At 33.9% G+C, this 20,864-nt stretch overlaps 2 protein-coding genes across 2 annotated transcripts; both read left to right on the forward strand.

The window, feature by feature from the left end:
• The first annotated feature begins 4,371 nt into the window (after positions 1 to 4,371).
• On the forward strand, positions 4,372 to 6,665 carry LOC147947057 (uncharacterized). The gene is made up of 8 exons (XM_087507338.1): positions 4,372 to 4,498; positions 4,606 to 4,719; positions 4,947 to 5,048; positions 5,558 to 5,663; positions 5,756 to 5,935; positions 6,026 to 6,044; positions 6,229 to 6,387; positions 6,480 to 6,665. The coding sequence occupies exons 1-8, from the start codon at positions 4,372 to 4,374 to the stop codon at positions 6,663 to 6,665; spliced, it is 993 nt and encodes a 330-aa protein (XP_087363464.1).
• Positions 6,666 to 8,657: 1,992 nt separating this feature from the next.
• On the forward strand, positions 8,658 to 18,606 carry LOC147947058 (uncharacterized). The gene is made up of 18 exons (XM_087507340.1): positions 8,658 to 8,718; positions 8,801 to 8,908; positions 9,086 to 9,326; positions 9,400 to 9,615; positions 9,706 to 9,724; positions 9,909 to 10,067; positions 10,160 to 10,240; positions 12,318 to 12,396; positions 12,479 to 12,586; positions 12,764 to 13,004; positions 13,332 to 14,257; positions 14,345 to 14,885; positions 14,955 to 15,466; positions 15,707 to 16,486; positions 16,636 to 16,770; positions 16,911 to 17,202; positions 18,230 to 18,320; positions 18,418 to 18,606. The coding sequence occupies exons 1-18, from the start codon at positions 8,658 to 8,660 to the stop codon at positions 18,604 to 18,606; spliced, it is 4,779 nt and encodes a 1,592-aa protein (XP_087363466.1).
• The last annotated feature ends 2,258 nt before the right edge of the window (positions 18,607 to 20,864 follow it).

Here is a 20,864-nt window from a genome sequence, read left to right on the forward strand (position 1 = left end):
TTGAGATCTGTGAAGTCCACGTAGACTCTCCACTTGCCGTTCTTCTTCTTTACTACCACTGGATTTGCTAACCAATAAGGATATTGGACATCCATTATTTGGTCTGCTTTTAAGGAGCAGCTCAACTTCATCCTGAACCTCCTTTGCCCAGTCTGGCCATAGACGCCGACGTTTCTGCCAAATTGGCTCAAACGTAGGGTCAATGTTGAGCTTGTGGCAAGTGACAGCGGGTTCGATTCCAACCATGTCCTTAGTAGACCAGGCGAACGTTAAAGACCTAGATTTGAGAAAAGCGATTAATTAGGTTTTGGTTTGCTCTTCCATTTCGGCTCTGATCCCAACCATCCGCGAATGGTCTGTATCATCGATGTTGACCTGGATGATCCGACATTCAGAGGACTTCAGCAGGTCGCGTCCCAGCTTTAGGGGACCTACCAGGTGGTCCCCGCTCCATAATTGCTATGCTTCCTCTTTCCGCCTTTGCTTCTTCTCGATGACGGAGCAGGTCTGAGCAATCTTATGGTCGCCATATTCGTGTAGATCCCAGTGGCGTTCAGAAATTTGACACAAAGTTGGTACGTGGAAGGAATTGCCCGCATGACATATATCCAGGGCGCCCCCAAGATAGCATTGTAGATTGAAGGTGCATCTATAACCACAAATTTGATTTTCCGCATGACCCCGCAGACGCGAACTTGCAGCTTAACATTGCCCATCGACATCTTGGTGATACCGTCATACCCGGTCATAGTTCAGGTTTTTGGCTTGAATTGCTTCAGCGCGATACCCATATTTTCCAACGTCTGCCAAAACATGACGTTAACTATGCTCCCGGTATTTATCAGGACTCGTTCGACATCGAACTCCCCATTGCCACTTCGACGACCAGGGGAATCATTGAACTCCTCTGTCTGTTCGATAATCATGGTAAGCATGCCTCCGTGAGGTGAATTAGCGCGCTTGGGTCGTTGACCCCGTTGACGTTTGGGAGGACCTGTGAGATCGCCTCTACGGGCGGTGGGATATGCTGTTTGTTAGGTTGACCGTTGTTGGGGATATTGTAAATTCCTGGTCCCCGACCTGAATTATGTCGCCTGAGTTTTATGGCATCATTCCGCTTACCACCACAGAAACTCTTAGGCTGGTAGACAGCTTTGATCTCGCCGGCCAAGTATTTGTCGAACAAATAGTTTGACAAGTGTTTACATTCGGCTGTCGTGTGTCCGAGAACCTTATGGAAATCACAGGACACTCTACCTGTGGGTCCGCGGGCGATTTGTTCTGCCCGCTGGTTTTGGAAACAGCATGAATTGCGCCCCGCTTTGAATCCTTTGGATTATAATGTCCTCGAGGTTCGTTATAGTCTTCCCGGTTTCTATTCTTTGTTCGCGTGGGAGAAGCCTTTGCAGCTTTCCTAGCATCGTCCTCTTCCACAAGCGCAAATCGAGAGGACCGGTGAAGCGCGTCATCCAAGTCCTTTGGCTCTCGAATGTGCAGGTCCCTTTCCAAGGGCGACCCGGGAAGGAGTTCTTCTTGAAAGCAGCATTTGCAGCGTCCTCCGAGATAGACACGCTGGAGAATTTTTCTTTAAACCTTTCCAAGAATTGATGCAAGGATTCATCGGATTCCTAAGTCATCTTCGTAAGTTGGAAGCTTTAACTTTACGTGTGGGACCGCTGCTTGCATAATCTGCTGACTGAACGGAGTTTGCTGGGTTGCTTCAAACATCCGATCAATCTTCGAGCTGTACTAACGGCACAATGACGCAGCGATCCCATATCACGTATTTACAAGTGGATCGCCTCGAACTCGTGATGCTGGTCCGAGTTTGCAAGGCCTTGCAGAAACTGTCCGACATAAGGTTGTACCCCTGAAGCCAAGACTGATGGAACAGCTTGAGCACCAAATTGATCTGCCGAAGGCGGGGAGTCGGGGAACAGGTGAAGCTGGGCCATGTCGTCCATCCTGATCGGCTGATGCGGAGCAGTAGGATGCTGCGGGGGGAGGTAGCGTGCGACGCTCGATCGCATCCATTTTGCGGTTGGTTTCGGAGATCATCTGGTAGATCTCCTTGGGCATCGTCCCAAAGATGACTTGGAATTCATTCATGGATACGACTTGAGGACGTTGTGCGACTTGCATAAGAGGAGGTTCTCCATTGGTGGCCTCCGTTCCTTGGCCAGGTGTTTCGACCACCTCTGTCTCTAGTTGTGGGGCAGGTTGGTCGTCGTTCGGGTTGGCCGACGTGTAGTGGATACATTGGACGTAGAAGAGCGAGGGTACTTCGGTGGAAGTGGTGCTGGGATTTGAGACGCTGTCCCGCGAGTCACGGTTTTTGAAGCTCCCCGGGGTGGAGGCATCTTGCTGGAAGAGAGTGGCACCGAGTATTTCGTCCTTGGGGGTGGAACCATCGTGTTGGCTGCAAGAGTAGCTTTGAAGCGTGTATCTAAGAGAAAAGTTGTTGAGAACTTTGCATCCCCACAGACGATGCCAATTGTAGAAAGTAGATTTCTTACAATGAATTTTGAAAGGGGAAACAAATTCAGTAAGAACTCTCTCTCCAAAATCGAATCAAAGCTAGGAAACAAAAGGAATTGAAATCTCTTGAAGAAGTTAGGGTTTCTCTCAAGAGCAATGAAGAATTAGGGTTTTTGAATTAATTTCTGGATGTGTTACAAGGAGGGGGTTCCCCTTTATTTATACGCTTCGCTAGATTACTTAATATGTATATTTTCCTAATATTTTGATCTGAAATTAGGAAAGTTCCTTCTTCTCGGTCAAGTCGGTCATGAGGCGATTTGGGAAGTCGGCTTATTGCTTTCGGACTGGGCCTGCTGATTAATTGGGCCTTCGTTCGAAGGCCGAATTCGCTCGATGGACGAATTCCCGGATCAGATAAACAGTTTACTTCTGGTTTAAACCGGTATGTCGGGGTGCCAATTTCCGCACCAACCACAATAATATTTTGCTGACGTGTGTATGATCATGTATATATGTATATGTACATATCATCATCTCTGTTTGTCTAGAAGGAAGAAAGATAGCTGCCACCGTCTCCAAGTTACCAAGCCGACGTGGTGGATTTGTTCTATTTTATTCATTCGTGGAAGATGTTGATGGCGAATATGACGTCAACGAGAAAGAAAAGTTACTTTTGGGTTAAGAAGTTATTGGGCCATTAACATATCTCAGCCCACTTAAAATTCAGTGACTTCGCTAAATGATGAACAGGCAAAGAAGAAGAGGAATATCAAGTGAGCAACGACAAGACAAGAATCAAGTTCAAGAGCGAGTAAAGAATATTCAGTCAGGGGATGGGGATCAACTCTACCCACTTAAATATAAAACATTTTCTAAAGCAGTACAACCATTATCATAACACACAGACTTATATATACACTAGAAATCACCTAACATGTCTTACTTGGGGATGGGTGTACACACAACATCTCCCATCCCCAAGCCACACCTCATCCACCTCTGTTACACCCAGAAGCTTAGATTTTCTAGAGATTTGTTCCAATATCCTCTATGCCCACTAAACCATTTATCTTCTTAGTGTTTCTTAGCTGGGCCTAGTCTAAATTATTATCTCCCACGCTCCCCCTCCTGGTCTTATTGACCGAAGAACACATCTCCTTTGGCAGCTGTTGTGTAGCTCTTTTTTATTTTTCTTTCGAAATCCTGCATGTCTCTTACGGTCGATCTATGTCAAGTTTCCCTCGAATTTTCTTGTAGAGAATGTATTCATTTAGGACTTTACCCATCAATGTGGTTTCAAAGACACAAAGACAATATGTTTTAAGTTATGGCTTAAGGCCTCAAAAGGCCATATATTTACTCAATTGCTTCAATTTGTTTCAATTAAGGAGTGACAATTTGTAAAAAAAAAAAAATAATAATAATCTATACTAATAAAAAGTAGGAGATATAAGCTCCTTAAAGCGTCCACGTAAGCTTTATTTATATTTAATTTAAATATCGTGAATTCAAATTCTATATTATTTGCAAAATAACGTTGATTGCAAATTATGACATGTAGGGATTTGCGAAATGGTTTAATATAGAGTCCATTGTTATAATTTACAGGAAAATATTTTTTTCCTAATGTCAACATATAGTAATTTATAACTTCTTGATGATATTCAATAAAATTATTGAAGAATTATTTTGTAAAATTTACTTAACAATTCAGTAAACATATTTCGAATATTCATTTATGATATGTTTACATTCTTCATCATTATCGCCTTTATTAAAAAAGGTAAATATTTCTTCTTAAAAAATCAAATTGGTTGTATAACATCTCTATATATATTACGCTAATGTGTTAAAAAGTCATATCCAGAACTCAATATGACTTCTAAAAAGATGAATGTTCGTCCCTTTGTTCAGCTATGCGATCTCAACCCTGCACTAGACCATTACAAAATTAGAGTCCGTATCATAAGACTTTGGAAGTCATTCAAGTCTCTACAGATGGTCTTCGTTGACAGTGATGTAAGATTTAATAAGATTCCTTTAAGCGTAATGTTTAGTTAGAATCTCTATCATATTTTAAGAAAAATCTCGATAATAGCTTACTAACTTCTAAACGTTATATATAAGGTACAAGGATACATGCATCTATTGAAGACGGTTTGGTCAGCAGGTTTCAGAACCAACTCGCTGTCGGCGAGTCTAAGATAGCTGATACATTCAGCTTAGTAGATTATGATAGTAGTTATAAGACAAGTTCTTTGGGATTTAAAATCGTATTTTATAGAACCACTATAGTGAAACCATGTGATGAATTCCCAGTTCGTGTCCCAGAAAAATATTTTCAGAATTTTGCTTCTATATTGGCTGGAGAATTAGACAAGAATATATTGTTTGGTGAGTTGTTAATTTCATATTTAAAATTTATTTAAAGAAAAAAATTATTAATTCATATGTATTTTTGGTAGATGTTATCGGGGAGATCGTTGGTGTAGGAAATCTTGACAACGTCAAAACAAAAGGGAAGGATAACGTTAAATTGAGTTTCGATTTGCAAGATTTAACATATGATTCCTTAATAAATACCCTTTATAGTTAAAATTATTTTGGAATATAATGTCTAATTATGTATTCTTAATTCATACATTCGTAAATAGTGGAACCCGGTTGAATTGCACTGTGTGGGGTGATCTTGCAAAGGCCTTTGATACACAGATAAAAGAACATCAAGATACTGTTGTCGTTTGTGTAGTAGGATTTGCATGCTTGAAGGAATGGAAAGGTGATTTCTGACTTTCTTATAATCTTCGAACTTATGATTATTAAATCTAACATTGCCAATTAAATCAAAATTTCAGGGAACTATAGTATTTCCTATGCGTTCATCTCTACCGATATTATGATAAATCCAGTTATGCCTGAAGTGGAAGCGTTCTGAAAAAAGTAAATATATTTATATATATATATATATATATATCCCTTCTATATTACTCAGCGATACATGCTATAAACGTTTATATATTCTTATTATTATTATAACTTTACAGGTTGCCCACTGATGCTATAGATTTAGTACAACTTGAAGATGAACCAAGTCCCCAAAAATCAAAGGTGACATTATATGAAGAGTTTTTTATTATTAACGAGAAATATACTATGGACCAAATCGTTTATGCACTTGAGGTAATGTTTGTAAAAATTTAATTGATATCATCTAATTTGAATTGTTTTGAAAAATTGTTTAAGTTAACAAACGTTTGGTTAATTCATTATTGACGCGAACATGTGTGACAATCGCCACAATATATTCTGTTGAAGTATTGCCTAAATGGTATTATATTGCCTGTAAAGTTTGCAATAAGAAGGTGCAGCTGTACCCACTAGAACCTCAATCTGGAATAGAACTACTTTATAGTTGTGGGGTTTGTGATGCTGATGTTACAGATGTTGATTACAAGTAAGTATCTCTTGAATTGTTAAAATGTTTCTTAAGATTTGTTATTTGGAACTATTTATACATTTTAATTTATGTTAAACTGTTTGAAAGGTATAAACTCATACTTCATGTCGGTTATGGAAGTTCACAAAAGATTAAACTGCTCTTCTTTGACGGTCTTGCTCAACTATTTATTGGAAAAAAGCCGAAGAACTGGCTTTGGAAAATTCAAAAGTAAGTATATAACATTTGACCTCTGTTTAGTTTTAAAGATATATAAACAAATATTGAAACATGTGTCTACCTATGGTCAGGAGGATATTGCAGCTATTCCCGAATCTCTTTCAGTCTTAGTAGGGAAGACTATGTTGTTTAAAATTTCGATTACAAACGATAATTTAAAGAGCGACAAATCTGCTTATGTTGTTGAAAAGTTTTGGGAAAAGGATGACATGGTTGTTCAATTTGGCAAGGTACTAAAGAAAAAACAAAAACTCATAATACCATTATTAATATTATATCATTTAAATGTTTTTTAATCTTAATGTATAAAATTTAATTATAGGAACTTTATGGAAGGAATGAGCTTTCAAATATTACTTCGGATAAGAATGATTATAAGTTGCAAATCGCCCCAGCTGAATCGAGTTTGGCTTCGTCTAAGAGAGATCATACAGAAACCGATGTTGTGTCGGCTGGGGGTCATAGCATGAAGACAAGGAAAAGGATCAAAACTGAATCTAAAGACTAAACAATTTCCATCAATTCAGATCATTTTCCGTTCTGTTATTGCTTTTTATTTATTTATACTTTCAATGGGGTTATGTTTTTAGAGAAATTTTAAAAATTTCAAACCATTTCAGTCACTTTAAACAAAGATTTTTATATATAATTTGACATAAATAAAATAATCATGGTATACAATAGATTTGGAAATATTGATATTTAGTATAATTAAGTAACTATTATTATAATTAAAGACAAGAATGATCCAAAAGTTAAACTTATTTTTTTTTAACCAAAAAAAAAAGGTTCAAAAGAACGTTAATACGTTAAAATAAATGGAAAAGTTAATAGCCTGAATATTCATTACGAAGCCTGAATATTCATTACGAAAATCAACATTCGCTTTATCTAAATAAGTATATTTAAATTAATAACTTAATGTTAAAATGAAATATTGAAAAAATTCAATACGAAGTTTGAGGAAATACGATATTCTCGGATTTAAAAACTTATCTTCTACATGTTATATATATATATAATTCTTATTATTGTACCATGTCAACTCGGAACAAAAAAAGCCATCTATAGAGTTCTTGACGTAAGAGGTAACGCAATATTAAAGCTTTTTACAATATTTTGAATCATTGTAATTTCATACTCACATGTTTTAAATGCATATTTGAAGAATTATAATGAAACGTTCAATCGGAGTTCGTCGATTTACCAAGAAAAGTTCAAAACCTGAAGAATATGCGCTTCATACGCAACTTCAACCAGAACAATTGATTTTATTTTGAGAGGATAGCATTCCGGAACCAGAACAAAAAAAATCTAGAAAAACCATGAAATAATCAAGATCTTCTGAAGAACACTCATTGGCGCATCTTAACGTTCAAAGTACCTTTGTTGACGGTGAAGATGGTATATTGAAATCAAAGAATGAGAAATCAAAATTTGATACGTGGATGGAATACAATATGATGTCTATCAACGAGACAATTAACGCATATGATAAGGCTGCCTCTGGATCTAAATGGTGTGAGAAGAATAAGTTATGGATTCAAAGATCTAACACCACAAAGGATTAACTTTCGAATATCATTCTATGATTAATATTTTAATTTTTAATACTACCTACTTTATTTAATAGTTATGATCATGATGTTACTATAATCTGTTATTGAATTTTTATAAGAGATTTTATCATTTTCATTATTTTCTCAATATTTTGTTTCGATGAAACATTGAAATAGTTTTTTAATAATGATTACTATATGTAAATACAACCAAATCTATATTAATAATATAATGTTGCTAATAAATAATAAGATTTAATAGGTTTATATAATTTGTTTGTAACTATAAATATGTTATATTAATCAGACCAATAGTATATAAATAAAGTAATGCTTAAATTTAAATCCGATATTGATATGTAGGATTATGGAAGTATAATTAAATAAAATATTGATGAACTTCAAGAAAGTAAAACTTAATAATTGTATCAAATATCCGTATACGTAATTACAAAGATAAATAACAAATGATTTTGCCTAAAAAAAAGTTAAGATGATATATAGAAACATAAGTTAATATTCGTATTTATCAACAATTAGTACATTTTTAGTTTAGAGAATATATACATACCATCTTCATATATAAACAGACCTAACAGCGATATTCACTAAATTACTAAGAAAATTAAGGTATAAACAAAAAGAATCATAAATAGACAATTATATGAATTCTTGATCATAGCTTTTTTTTTTTTTGCAGATCGCAATTCTTGGCGTTACATAATGATACCTTCGAAGATTCCATACCGAAGAAAGAATGCATCGACACATGTTGTCTCTAAAAAACGTAACGTCATTCTCAATTTTTAACATTAAGAGATATGTTATATTCAAATCTAAAATATTGTACGCAATGACATTCAAAATCAGGTGTTAGTTCTACGATAAATCTTCCTGCTTTTACGAATGCATTGAATATTCAGTATCCTAATCCACATAAGATGGCAAGGTTGAAAAGAATGCAGATATTGAAGTCTAAGAAGGCGAAAAGAAAGAAAAGAGGTCATATGTCCGGAAAAGAATTAATTAGTATTTATGTAAATAAATAAATGCTAATTAACTAATTCAATCGTTACTTTTGCAGATAATTTACTTCTTCCAGGACTACACGAAGATTTCGCATGTTACGTCGCAACTGATTCAGATACGAACGATGAAAGCGATTCTGATAGCTCTACTGATGAGAATTCATGTGAGATAAATGAAAACAATACGACATCTGACATGTTTCTTGGGTTTCATCCCATAAAAGCTAAGTTACAAAAAATGGTATATCTCGATGCATATGTGAATTGTTATATGATAGTTTTGTAATAATGCATTTTTTTAACTAATCTATATTTAAAATATTAACAAATATTTTGTATAGGTTATTATGATGATGGAGATCCTTATTTTTTATGTGAAAATTGTGGAGCATATATGTGGTATGGAGAGCGGGTGAATAAACGAACTAAAAAGGCAAAGCCGGATTTTTCATTGTGTTGCCATCGTGGCAAAGTAATACTTCCTATGTTGAAGACTGTACCTAAATCGTTACTATCGTTGTTTTATAATCATGACGACCGGAGTAAAAACTTCCGTGATAACATACGAGCATACAACATGATGTTTTTGTTTACATCTCTGGGTGGTAAAATTAACCATTCCATAAATAATGGTAGGGGTCCTTATTTATTTCAGATGTGCGGAGAAAACTATCATCGTATTGGTGATATTTTACCAGAACCTGACAATCGCCACAATATATTCTGTTGAAGTATTGCCTAAATGGTATTATATTGCCTGTAAAGTTTGCAATAAGAAGGTGCAGCCGTACCCACTAGAACCTCAATCTGGAATAGAACTACTTTATAGTTGTGGGGTTTGTGATGCTGATGTTACAGATGTTGATTACAAGTAAGTATCTCTTGAATTGTTAAAATGTTTCTTAAGATTTGTTATTTGGAACTATTTATACATTTTAATTTATGTTAAACTGTTTGAAAGGTATAAACTCATACTTCATGTCGGTTATGGAAGTTCACAAAAGATTAAACTGCTCTTCTTTGACGGTCTTGCTCAACTATTTATTGGAAAAAAGCCGAAGAACTGGCTTTGGAAAATTCAAAAGTAAGTATATAACATTTGACCTCTGATTAGTTTTAAAGATATATAAACAAATATTGAAACATGTGTCTACCTATGGTCAGGAGGATATTGCAGCTATTCCCGAATCTCTTTCAGTCTTAGTAGGGAAGACTATGTTGTTTAAAATTTCGATTACAAACGATAAGTTAAAGAGCGACAAATCTGCTTATGTTGTTGAAAAGTTTTGGGAAAAGGATGACATGGTTGTTCAATTTGGCAAGGTACTAAAGAAAAAACAAAAACTCATAATACCATTATTAATATTATATCATTTAAATGTTTTTTAATCTTAATGTATAAAATTTAATTATAGGAACTTTATGGAAGGAATGAGCTTTCAAATATTACTTCGGATAAGAATGATTATAAGTTGCAAATCGCCCAGCTGAATCGAGTTTGGCTTCGTCTAAGAGAGATCATACAGAAACCGATGTTGTGTCGGCCGGGGGTCATAGCATGAAGACAAGGAAAAAGATCAAAACTGAATCTAAAGACTAAACAATTTCCATCAATTCAGAGCATTTTCCGTTCTGTTATTGCTTTTTATTTATTTATACTTTCAATGGGGTTATGTTTTTAGAGAAATTTTAAAAATTTCAAACCATTTCAGTCACTTTAAACAAAGATTTTTATATATAATTTGACATAAATAAAATAATCATGGTATACAATAGATTTGGAAATATTGATATTTAGTATAATTAAGTAACTATTATTATAATTAAAGACAAGAATGATCCAAAAGTTAAAATTATTTTTTTTTAACCAAAAAAAAAAGGTTCAAAAAACGTTAATACGTTAAAATAAATGGAAAAGTTAATAGCCTGAATATTCATTACGAAGCCTGAATATTCATTACGAAAATCAACATTCGCTTTATCTAAATAAGTATATTTAAATTAATAACTTAATGTTAAAATGAAATATTGAAAAAATTCAATACGAAGTTTGAGGAAATACGATATTCTCGGATTTAAAAACTTATCTTCTACATGTTATATATATATATAATTCTTATTATTGTACCATGTCAACTCGGAACAAAAAAAGCCATCTATAGAGTTCTTGACGTAAGAGGTAACGCAATATTAAAGCTTTTTACAATATTTTGAATCATTGTAATTTCATACTCACATGTTTTAAATGCATATTTGAAGAATTATAATGAAACGTTCAATCGGAGTTCGTCGATTTACCAAGAAAAGTTCAAAACCTGAAGAATATGCGCTTCGTACGCAACTTCAACCAGAACAATTGATTTTATTTTGAGAGGATAGCATTCCGGAACCAGAACAAAAAAAATCTAGAAAAACCATGAAATAATCAAGATCTTCTGAAGAACACTCATTGGCGCATCTTAACGTTCAAAGTACCTTTGTTGACGGTGAAGATGGTATATTGAAATCAAAGAATGAGAAATCAAAATTTGATACGTGGATGGAATACAATATGATGTCTATCAACGAGACAATTAACGCATATGATAAGGCTGCCTCTGGATCTAAATGGTGTGAGAAGAATAAGTTATGGATTCAAAGATCTAACACCACAAAGGATTAACTTTCGAATATCATTCTATGATTAATATTTTAATTTTTAATACTACCTACTTTATTTAATAGTTATGATCATGATGTTACTATAATCTGTTATTGAATTTTTATAAGAGATTTTATCATTTTCATTATTTTCTCAATATTTTGTTTCGATGAAACATTGAAATAGTTTTTTAATAATGATTACTATATGTAAATACAACCAAATCTATATTAATAATATAATGTTGCTAATAAATAATAAGATTTAATAGGTTTATATAATTTGTTTGTAACTATAAATATGTTATATTAATCAGACCAATAGTATATAAATAAAGTAATGCTTAAATTTAAATCCGATATTGATATGTAGGATTATGGAAGTATAATTAAATAAAATATTGATGAACTTCAAGAAAGTAAAACTTAATAATTGTATCAAATATCCGTATACGTAATTACAAAGATAAATAACAAATGATTTTGCCTAAAAAAAAGTTAAGATGATATATAGAAACATAAGTTAATATTCGTATTTATCAACAATTAGTACATTTTTAGTTTAGAGAATATATACATACCATCTTCATACATAAACAGACCTAACAGCGATATTCACTAAATTACTAAGAAAATTAAGGTATAAACAAAAAGAATCATAAATAGACAATTATATGAATTCTTGATCATAGCTTTTTTTTTTTTTGCAGATCGCAATTCTTGGCGTTATATAATGAGACCTTCGAAGATTCCATACCGAAGAAAGAATGCATCGACACATGTTGTCTCTAAAAAACGTAACGTCATTCTCAATTTTTAACATTAAGAGATATGTTATATTCAAATCTAAAATATTGTACGCAATGACATTCAAAATCAGGTGTTAGTTCTACGATAAATCTTCCTGCTTTTACGAATGCATTGAATATTCAGTATCCTAATCCACATAAGATGGCAAGGTTGAAAAGAATGCAGATATTGAAGTCTAAGAAGGCGAAAAGAAAGAAAAGAGGTCATATGTCCGGAAAAGAATTAATTAGTATTTATGTAAATAAATAAATGTTAATTAACTAATTCAATCGTTACTTTTGCAGAGAATTTACTTCTTCCAGGACTACACGAAGATTTCGCATGTTACGTCGCAACTGATTCAGATACGAACGATGAAAGCGATTCTGATAGCTCTACTGATGAGAATTCATGTGAGATAAATGAAAACAATACGACATCTGACATGTTTCTTGGGTTTCATCCCATAAAAGCTAAGTTACAAAAAATGGTATATCTCGATGCATATGTGAATTGTTATATGATAGTTTTGTAATAATGTATTTTTTTAACTAATCTATATTTAAAATATTAACAAATATTTTGTATAGGTTATTATGATGATGGAGATCCTTATTTTTTATGTGAAAATTGTGGAGCATATATGTGGTATGGAGAGCGGGTGAATAAACGAACTAAAAAGGCAAAGCCGGATTTTTCATTGTGTTGCCATCGTGGCAAAGTAATACTTCCTATGTTGAAGACTGTACCTAAATCGTTACTATCGTTGTTTTATAATCATGACGACCGGAGTAAAAACTTCCGTGATAACATACGAGCATACAACATGATGTTTTTGTTTACATCTCTGGGTGGTAAAATTAACCATTCCATAAATAATGGTAGGGGTCCTTATTTATTTCAGATGTGCGGAGAAAACTATCATCGTATTGGTGATATTTTACTAGAACCTGGCAAGGAATCAATGTTTTTACAATTATATATACATAACGTATATAACGAAGTATCTAATAGAATTTCTGCATTTAGGTAATTATTAATAATGTTAGATATGTATAGAAATAATTGTCATACTTTTTAAGTATGTAAAATATCTTTAATATTTGTTATATTTACTAATCATAATTAATATATTTTTAAAAATTGGCATTAATATAGGACATCTGGATCTGCGGGAGATTTTAGACGTGAGATTGTTGAGCTTTTAAAAAAGACGCTTGATAGTCATAACCCGCATGTTAGGGCGTTTAGATCGGCACGTGAAAGATTTAATATGGAGGACGGTAGCGAAGGTTTGCGATTGATGTTACCTTCGGAAAGGACCACTGATGCAAGGACTCATAATCTTCCTACCAGCAACGAATTTGCTGCTCTTATTCTCGGAGACTTTACGGCTGGTGTAAATAAACGTGACATTGTTATAGAAAGTCGTTCGGGAAATTTACAGTGGATAAGTGAACTTCATCCTGCATACTTACCTTTACAATACCCATTGTTATTCCCTTATGGTGAAGATGGTTACAGATTAGGCATCGATATAGAGTTTGTGGATACCCGTGGACGTAAAAGAAAAACAGTCACCATGAGAGAATTTTATGCATATAGAGTATTTGAAAGATATGAAGAATCTTCTATTGTTGTTATGGCAGGCAAATTATTCCAGCAGTTTTTAGTCGATGCATTCACTACTATAGAATCAAACAGGTTGAACTACATTTGGATCCACCAAAGCAAACTCCAAACTGAAAGAGTTGATAAGATAATTGAAGCTGCTGAAAAAGGACATGGAGATCTTGCACAACACGGAAAGAGAATTTTTATTCCGTCATCTTTTACAGGTGGAAAGAGATATATGATGCAACATTATCTAGACGCCATGGCTACTTACAAGTATTATGGATTTCCTGATCTTTTTATAACATTTACGTGCAACCCAAGATGGCCGGAAATAGATCGTTATTTACAAAGGCATCGTCTTAGTAATGAAGATAGACCTGATATATGCAGCCGAGTTTTCAAGATAAAACTTGATAGATTATTGGACCAAGTGAAAAAGGAAAAAACATTTGGTATCGTAAATTCTGGTATGTTTCATAATATTTATTATAATTTCAATCAGTCTTTCCGAAAGTGTAAATATATTAATGTTTTTTTGATTAAATATTTTTCAGCCATGTATACAATACAATTTCAGAAAAGGGGTCTCCCTCATGCGCACATGATTCTGTTTTTACATCCAGACAATAAGATGCGTACAACAGACGACATTGATAAATTCATAAGTGCTGAAATTCCTGATAAAGAGGTGGATAAGTATTTATACGAAGTTGTTTCTGATGTGATGATTCATGGTCCTTGTGGTCCTATGAACAGAGATAGTGTCTGCATGAATAATGGACAATGCACTAAATTCTTCCCAAAGCCATACATGGATAATACTATTGTCGGCGATGCTGGTTATCCAATATATAGACGACAAAACGATGGGAGAGTTGTGGAAAAAAGGGGTTTTCAATATGATAATAGTTATGTTATTCCCTATAATCGTGATTTGTCTCTTCGTTTTCGTGCTCATATAAATGTTGAGTGGTGCAATCAGACACGTTCAGTAAAGTATTTGTTCAAGTACATCACTAAAGGTCCGGATTATGTTAGAGCCAACGTAGGAGGAGAAGATCAAGAAAATGAAATAAATAAGTATTTCAATTGCAGGTAATAACTGTTTATACAATTTGTCAAACATTCTCGTATTTTTTATCCAACTAATTCAAGCCTTTTTAGATACGTATCTGCATGTGAGGCCTCTTGGCGTATATTTGCTTTCTCGATCTGTTATCATACTACACCTGTAGAAAAGCTCCCATTTCATCTTCCAGGACAAGAATTGACTATTTACAACGAGGATGATCCAATAGAAGATGTCTTGCACCGTACAACGAACAGAACTTCTAAATTTTTGGGCTGGATGGAATGCAACAAGATATATCCCCAAGCTAGAGAACTCACGTATGCTGAATTTCCATCTAAATTTGTGTGGAATAAGAAAGAAAAACTTTGGAAGCCAAGGTCGGAGAAGCGAAAAAGTTTCGCAATAGGCAGGATTACATACGTACCGCCATCTGTAGGACAAGCCTATTACTTGAGAGTTTTGCTTAATAAGATTCCAGGACCAACAAGCTTTGACTATTTAAAAACAGTCAACGGTGTTCGGTATAAGGATTTTCAGGAAGCTTGCTATGCATTGGGATTACTAGACGACGATAAGGAATACATTGCGGCTATAAATGAAGCAGGTGAATGGTGTTTAGGGGAATTTTTAAGAAAATTATTTGCGATCCTACTGCATATAAAGAGTTTAAATGTTTCTCTTGAAGTTTGGAATAAAACAAAGGACATCTTGTGCGAGGATATTTTGTTTAAAGAAAGGAGACGCAGAAATTATCAAGGTATATCAAAATGATTTTAATTTAATCGAAAATATTTTTTTTTCCGCAAGACAAGATTATATATAAGTGTTTAACTTACTGTGGTAGGTCTAATGTTGACACGGGCTCAGATAGAAAATATATGTTTAACCGAAATAGAACTTATGTTGCGCTCGAATGGGACGTCTCTTACAGCCTTCGAGAAAATGCCTAAACCAGATGATAGTATCATGAAGACAGGAGTAAATAGGATTATCGCAGATGAAAAAATATATAAGCCTCATAAACAACAGGAATTGTACGATAAGTTGTTACCAATGCTAACTGATGAGCAAAGACGTGTTTATGAAGAAATCATTCACTCTGTGAATCACGACAAAGGTGGTATGTTTTTTGTCCATGGTTTTGGTGGTACTGGAAAAACATTCATGTGGACTATTCTTGGTGCTGATATAAGAGCTAAAGGTAATAGTGTTCTGAATGTTGCTTCAAGTGGTATAGCTGCATTGCTTTTGGAAGGTGGTAGAACGGCTCATTCAAGATTTGGTATTCCAATCAATTTTAATGAATATTCTGTGTGTTTGATCGATGCCGAATCTGATCTTGCTGATTTAATTAGAGAAGCAAAGCTCATAATATGGGATGAGGCTCCAATGATGAACAAGCTTTGTTATGAAACTTTGGATAGGAGTTTGCGAGATATCATGAAGTGTGACCAGATATTTGGAGCTAAAGTAGTAGTGTTAGGAGGTGATTTTAGACAAATACTACCTGTTATTACCGAAGGAGGAAGAGTGGCGACAATTTTAGCATCTATAAACTCATTTGTTCTTTGGAATAGTTGTAAAGTTCTTAAACTTACCAAAAATTTGAGACTTCGTAAGGCAAGTAATAGTATGGACGCGGGTGCTCTCGCTACTTTTTAAAGTGGCTTCTTGATATCGGGGATGGCAAAATCAACGAGTCAAATAGTGGGGATGTGGAGATTTAAATTCCTGATGATTTATTAATTAATACAAGTGGGAATCCTATTGAAGCAATAGTTAAAGAGATTTATGGAGAACGTTTTGCAACGAGGACTGATCCAAGATTCTTTAGTGAAAGAGCTATTCTAAGTCCAAGGAATGACAATGTTGATAAAATAAATCAGTTTATGCTTACTAAGCTTCCAGGTATGCAAACAAAATAAATTATGGAATTTGGATATTGGAGAAAAAGTTTTTATTTAAAAATATTGATATTGAAGTAAAATTTTTTATTAAAAATGTCTATTAATACATACCTAAAATTCTTTACTTTTTGTTGATCACAGGTGAAGAGAGACGATATCTTAGCTCTGATAGTATTGAAACGTCTGACACAAACGGACATGATGATATGATCTACACTCAGGAATTCTTAAACAGTATACATGTTTCTGGATTGCCAAGCCATGTTTTGACATTGAAAATAGGAGCACATGTCATGTTGTTAAGGAATATAGACCCAAAGGGAGGTTTGTGTAACAGTACGAGACTAATTATTACTCAGATGGCCAATCATGTAATCGAAGCAAGAATCGTGACAAGAAAAAAGGTTGGTGATAGGGTACTTATTCCTAGGATGTATGTTAGTCCACCTGATGCAAAGTTTCCCTTTCGTATGAGGCGACGACAGTTTCCTGTTACCGTGGCGTTTGTAATTACTATAAATAAGAGTCAAGGTCAAACACTAGAACATGTCGGATTGTTTCTACCGAAACCGGTTTTCACACATGGACAGCTTTATGTTGCCTTCTCTAGAGTCACAACCAGAAAATGGCTAAAGGTGTTAATTATAGATAAAGATGGGAAGTGTCAGAATAAAACACTTAATGTTGTTTACAAAGAGATATTTGAGACTGTCTAATTATGTTTTGAAATTGCATTATTGTTTTGGATTGTTAGACTTGGACTTTGTTTTATCTCTTAAAATAAATTGGTTTAAATTATATTTATAAAACGTTGTTTGCCCCATTTTTTACTATATTTTAATTTAACTTCTCTCCAATGATAAGAATGTTATTTCAGAAGGGAGTAGACTTTCACATTGAAAAAAATCATATCCTTATTATCCTCTTATTCTATATTATAAAAGAAGTACTAGATGAAAATATCACATTTTATTAGTTTCAACAATGTTGATTAAAATTATGTAATTGTTATATATATCTTAAGTTTATATATTACCTATAAAATGCTTAACTCTAACATATCTCAAATAATAGGATTGTTATGTCATTATGATTTATACTTTCAATTTAGAGAAAACCAACTTCTAATATTCTCTTATTCTAAGGGCATCTTATTCTAAATTTTGCACATCATTACATTTTATTAGTCTCAATAATGTTGTTTTCAAAAATAAAATTGTTAGTAATACCATTATTAAATCTTTTATTATACATACAATAATAATTATTAAAATACTTAACAGTCTAGATAAAAGGTAAGGCACGCTAACACGTATAAGACGCAACGTTTAATCGTGACTGTTTGTATTCTTACAAATCTCCAATCCCTTTTTCGTTTTCGTTAACAGAGGATAAACAGGAAAACCCTAATTTGTGGAGATCATGAAGTACGACTCTATATCTAATCTTCATCCCGGCAGGACGAGATGGTGTATCTTGGCCAAGGTCTTAAATTCGTGGTATATCACCGAATTCTTCACAAAACGGGTTCTTCTTCTTGTGGACGAAAAGGTTAGAGTAGTTAATAGAACAAGAATTCTAATTATGTTTGATTGACAAAAGTACTTAAATCATAGTTTTCTAACACAATGTTAAACAATTTCGGAAGGGTGACACAATTGAAGTTGCCTTTATACCGACTACACTACTCAAGCTCCAGAAGTACATCTACGAGGATGAATGGTATGCTATTAGGAATTTCAAAATCATCAATCCAACCCTCAAGGAGAGGAATACCCATCATCCTTATCAAATCAAGTTTACGGATGAAACAACCATGACCCTAAAGGAATCGTAATAGGAACTCCCTAGGATGAAACTCTGATGGAGGCTGATGACAGGTAAGTGGCGACGTGAATTGATGGTGATGATACACAAGTGGATTGCGAGTGACGGCAGGTGATGTTCGAGAGAGAAAAGCAATGATTCGATGGTGAGAGGTGTTAGATGGTTATATGGATTCGAAAATAAAGTGAAGAGTTTCTTAATCACAAAGTGTTTAGAAACTCGGAATCATAAACGCATTCACGAGTTCGGATTGAGAGAAGAAATATTCAACAATACTTGTTACATAAAACTTCTTCGCTACCAAACAAGGAGGCGTCGCTTTTGGGTTTTATAATCAACCCTAAGGCTCGACACTCCAAACAACAGGAAGTTCAAAATAAAACAACAAGGCGTGTAAAGGAAATAAGAAAACAACGAAGCATCTAGGTGATCTGTTGTAGTACAGAAGTCACTTGTATTAGTACAGAAGTCATGGTGACTTGTACATTATTCCCCATTGGTAATGACTTCTAGATAACTCGACGTAGTTATCCATTTGCCTCATTAAAAACCATACCGAGAAAACCCATTGGGACAAAACTCAGCTATGGGAAAAAGAGTACAAACTTCACACCTAAGTTATCTAGTTATCATTACCGGGTGAAGTCTTCAGGGTGGATATGTTGAAAACTTGGATCCTCGGTAGATTGAATGAACCGTCAGCTATGAGTGCATGAGCTTCCTTGGCCATCTCCTTAGCTCTTGAACGAGTGATCCTTCCCACGATCTCTGGTTTCTTTGCAGCTTCTATCTCCTTGTTGGCCACGATCATATCATTAGGCCTATAGATTCTTCCTTTTTCTTGATATAATCTTTCAACATATCAAGTATCGCGGTGATACGTCTCGTCGTTTCCTTTAGTACCACATCTCTCGATTTTTGGAACGCTTGTTTAACTTTCTCGATTGCTCTATCTTCCCGTTCGAAATCTGACATGAGCCATTTTCGTTTCCTTGAACTTCCACCTTCCATCACGATTTCTGCAAAAATATTTGTTGAAAAGGTTTAAACTTCCAAACCAAGAATTCAAGATACGAAAAGTTTATTAACTATCGATTGAGATCTTACCAAAAGGATATGTATGATAATAGACGTTATGTCCTTTGTTGAGAGGGGATAACAAAAGGTCAGAAAATAATGAGGAGACGTAGAATGCTTAAATATTTGTTTAAAGAGCGGCGAAGGCTTTCATATTGGCGTAAATTAACCAATAATAACCTTCGATTCTCTTTAAGCTCAATTAGATGTATTAGTAAAATACAGATGTATTAGTAAAATATAGATGTATTAGTAAAACCAAACTTTTTAAGAAAGATGTATTAGTAAAATAGTGATATTAAATTTAACGTGTGGTCCAAAAAAAAAATAATTCCAAACATAATTTAAGACGAAAATTTCATGTTCAAAATTCTACAAATAATTATTTTAAAGTCTAAATCAACAATAGCAAAGTGAACATAATAAGAAATATTGAGAAGTAGAGCTATAGCCAGCTTCTTGAACCACAAACTCAATCTTCATCTTCATTGTCTTCATCACTGGAATCGACGTCTAGCCAGCGACTGTAAAATTCGAATAACTCAGATTTATAATTCCCGTATAATTATGTTCATACTAAATTTATTCAATTTATTTGATTAATAACATTACAGCATATCGCCAGTATTAAATCCATTAATTTCATCTTCAAGAATGACCTTCGAACATCGTAACTGAGACATCAAACATTGGATTCCTAGCAAAGTAGAAATTAAGTAAGAAAAGGATAGTTTCAAGTGGTTTATAAGACTATTTAATTGTACCTTCGTAAACAGAGATCCTCCAAAATAGAAGAGTACACATTATTGGTTGATCAGCGAAGGTAGGGGAAGACATTATTTTTTTCCGTTTCTCGAGAAATGCATAACAAACCGAACCAACAGCAACACGTTCAATCTCTAGGCCACTTTGAAAAAATTGATTGTTTATAAGTTAAACAACCAGTAAATATATCAAAATTTGAGGATATCAAAAGTTTCGAAAATTATCTTACTTGTGTTCAAGGATAGTGAATGTCACAACTTCATTTTCTGAAATGTACCCATTTTGATGTTCAAGAAAATCAATTGTATAAGACTCGTTTACGTGTTTTAGCATTACCATGACATCTAACAAAAAATAAAATTCCAACGAAAAAACAACAATATAAAAAACAAAAGAAGTCATCATCTTTAAAATAGAATATCATCA

Source organism: Camelina sativa, chromosome 3 (assembly GCF_030686135.1).
Source record: "Camelina sativa cultivar CO46 ecotype springtype chromosome 3, ASM3068613v1".
Taxonomy (NCBI): domain Eukaryota; kingdom Viridiplantae; phylum Streptophyta; class Magnoliopsida; order Brassicales; family Brassicaceae; genus Camelina; species Camelina sativa.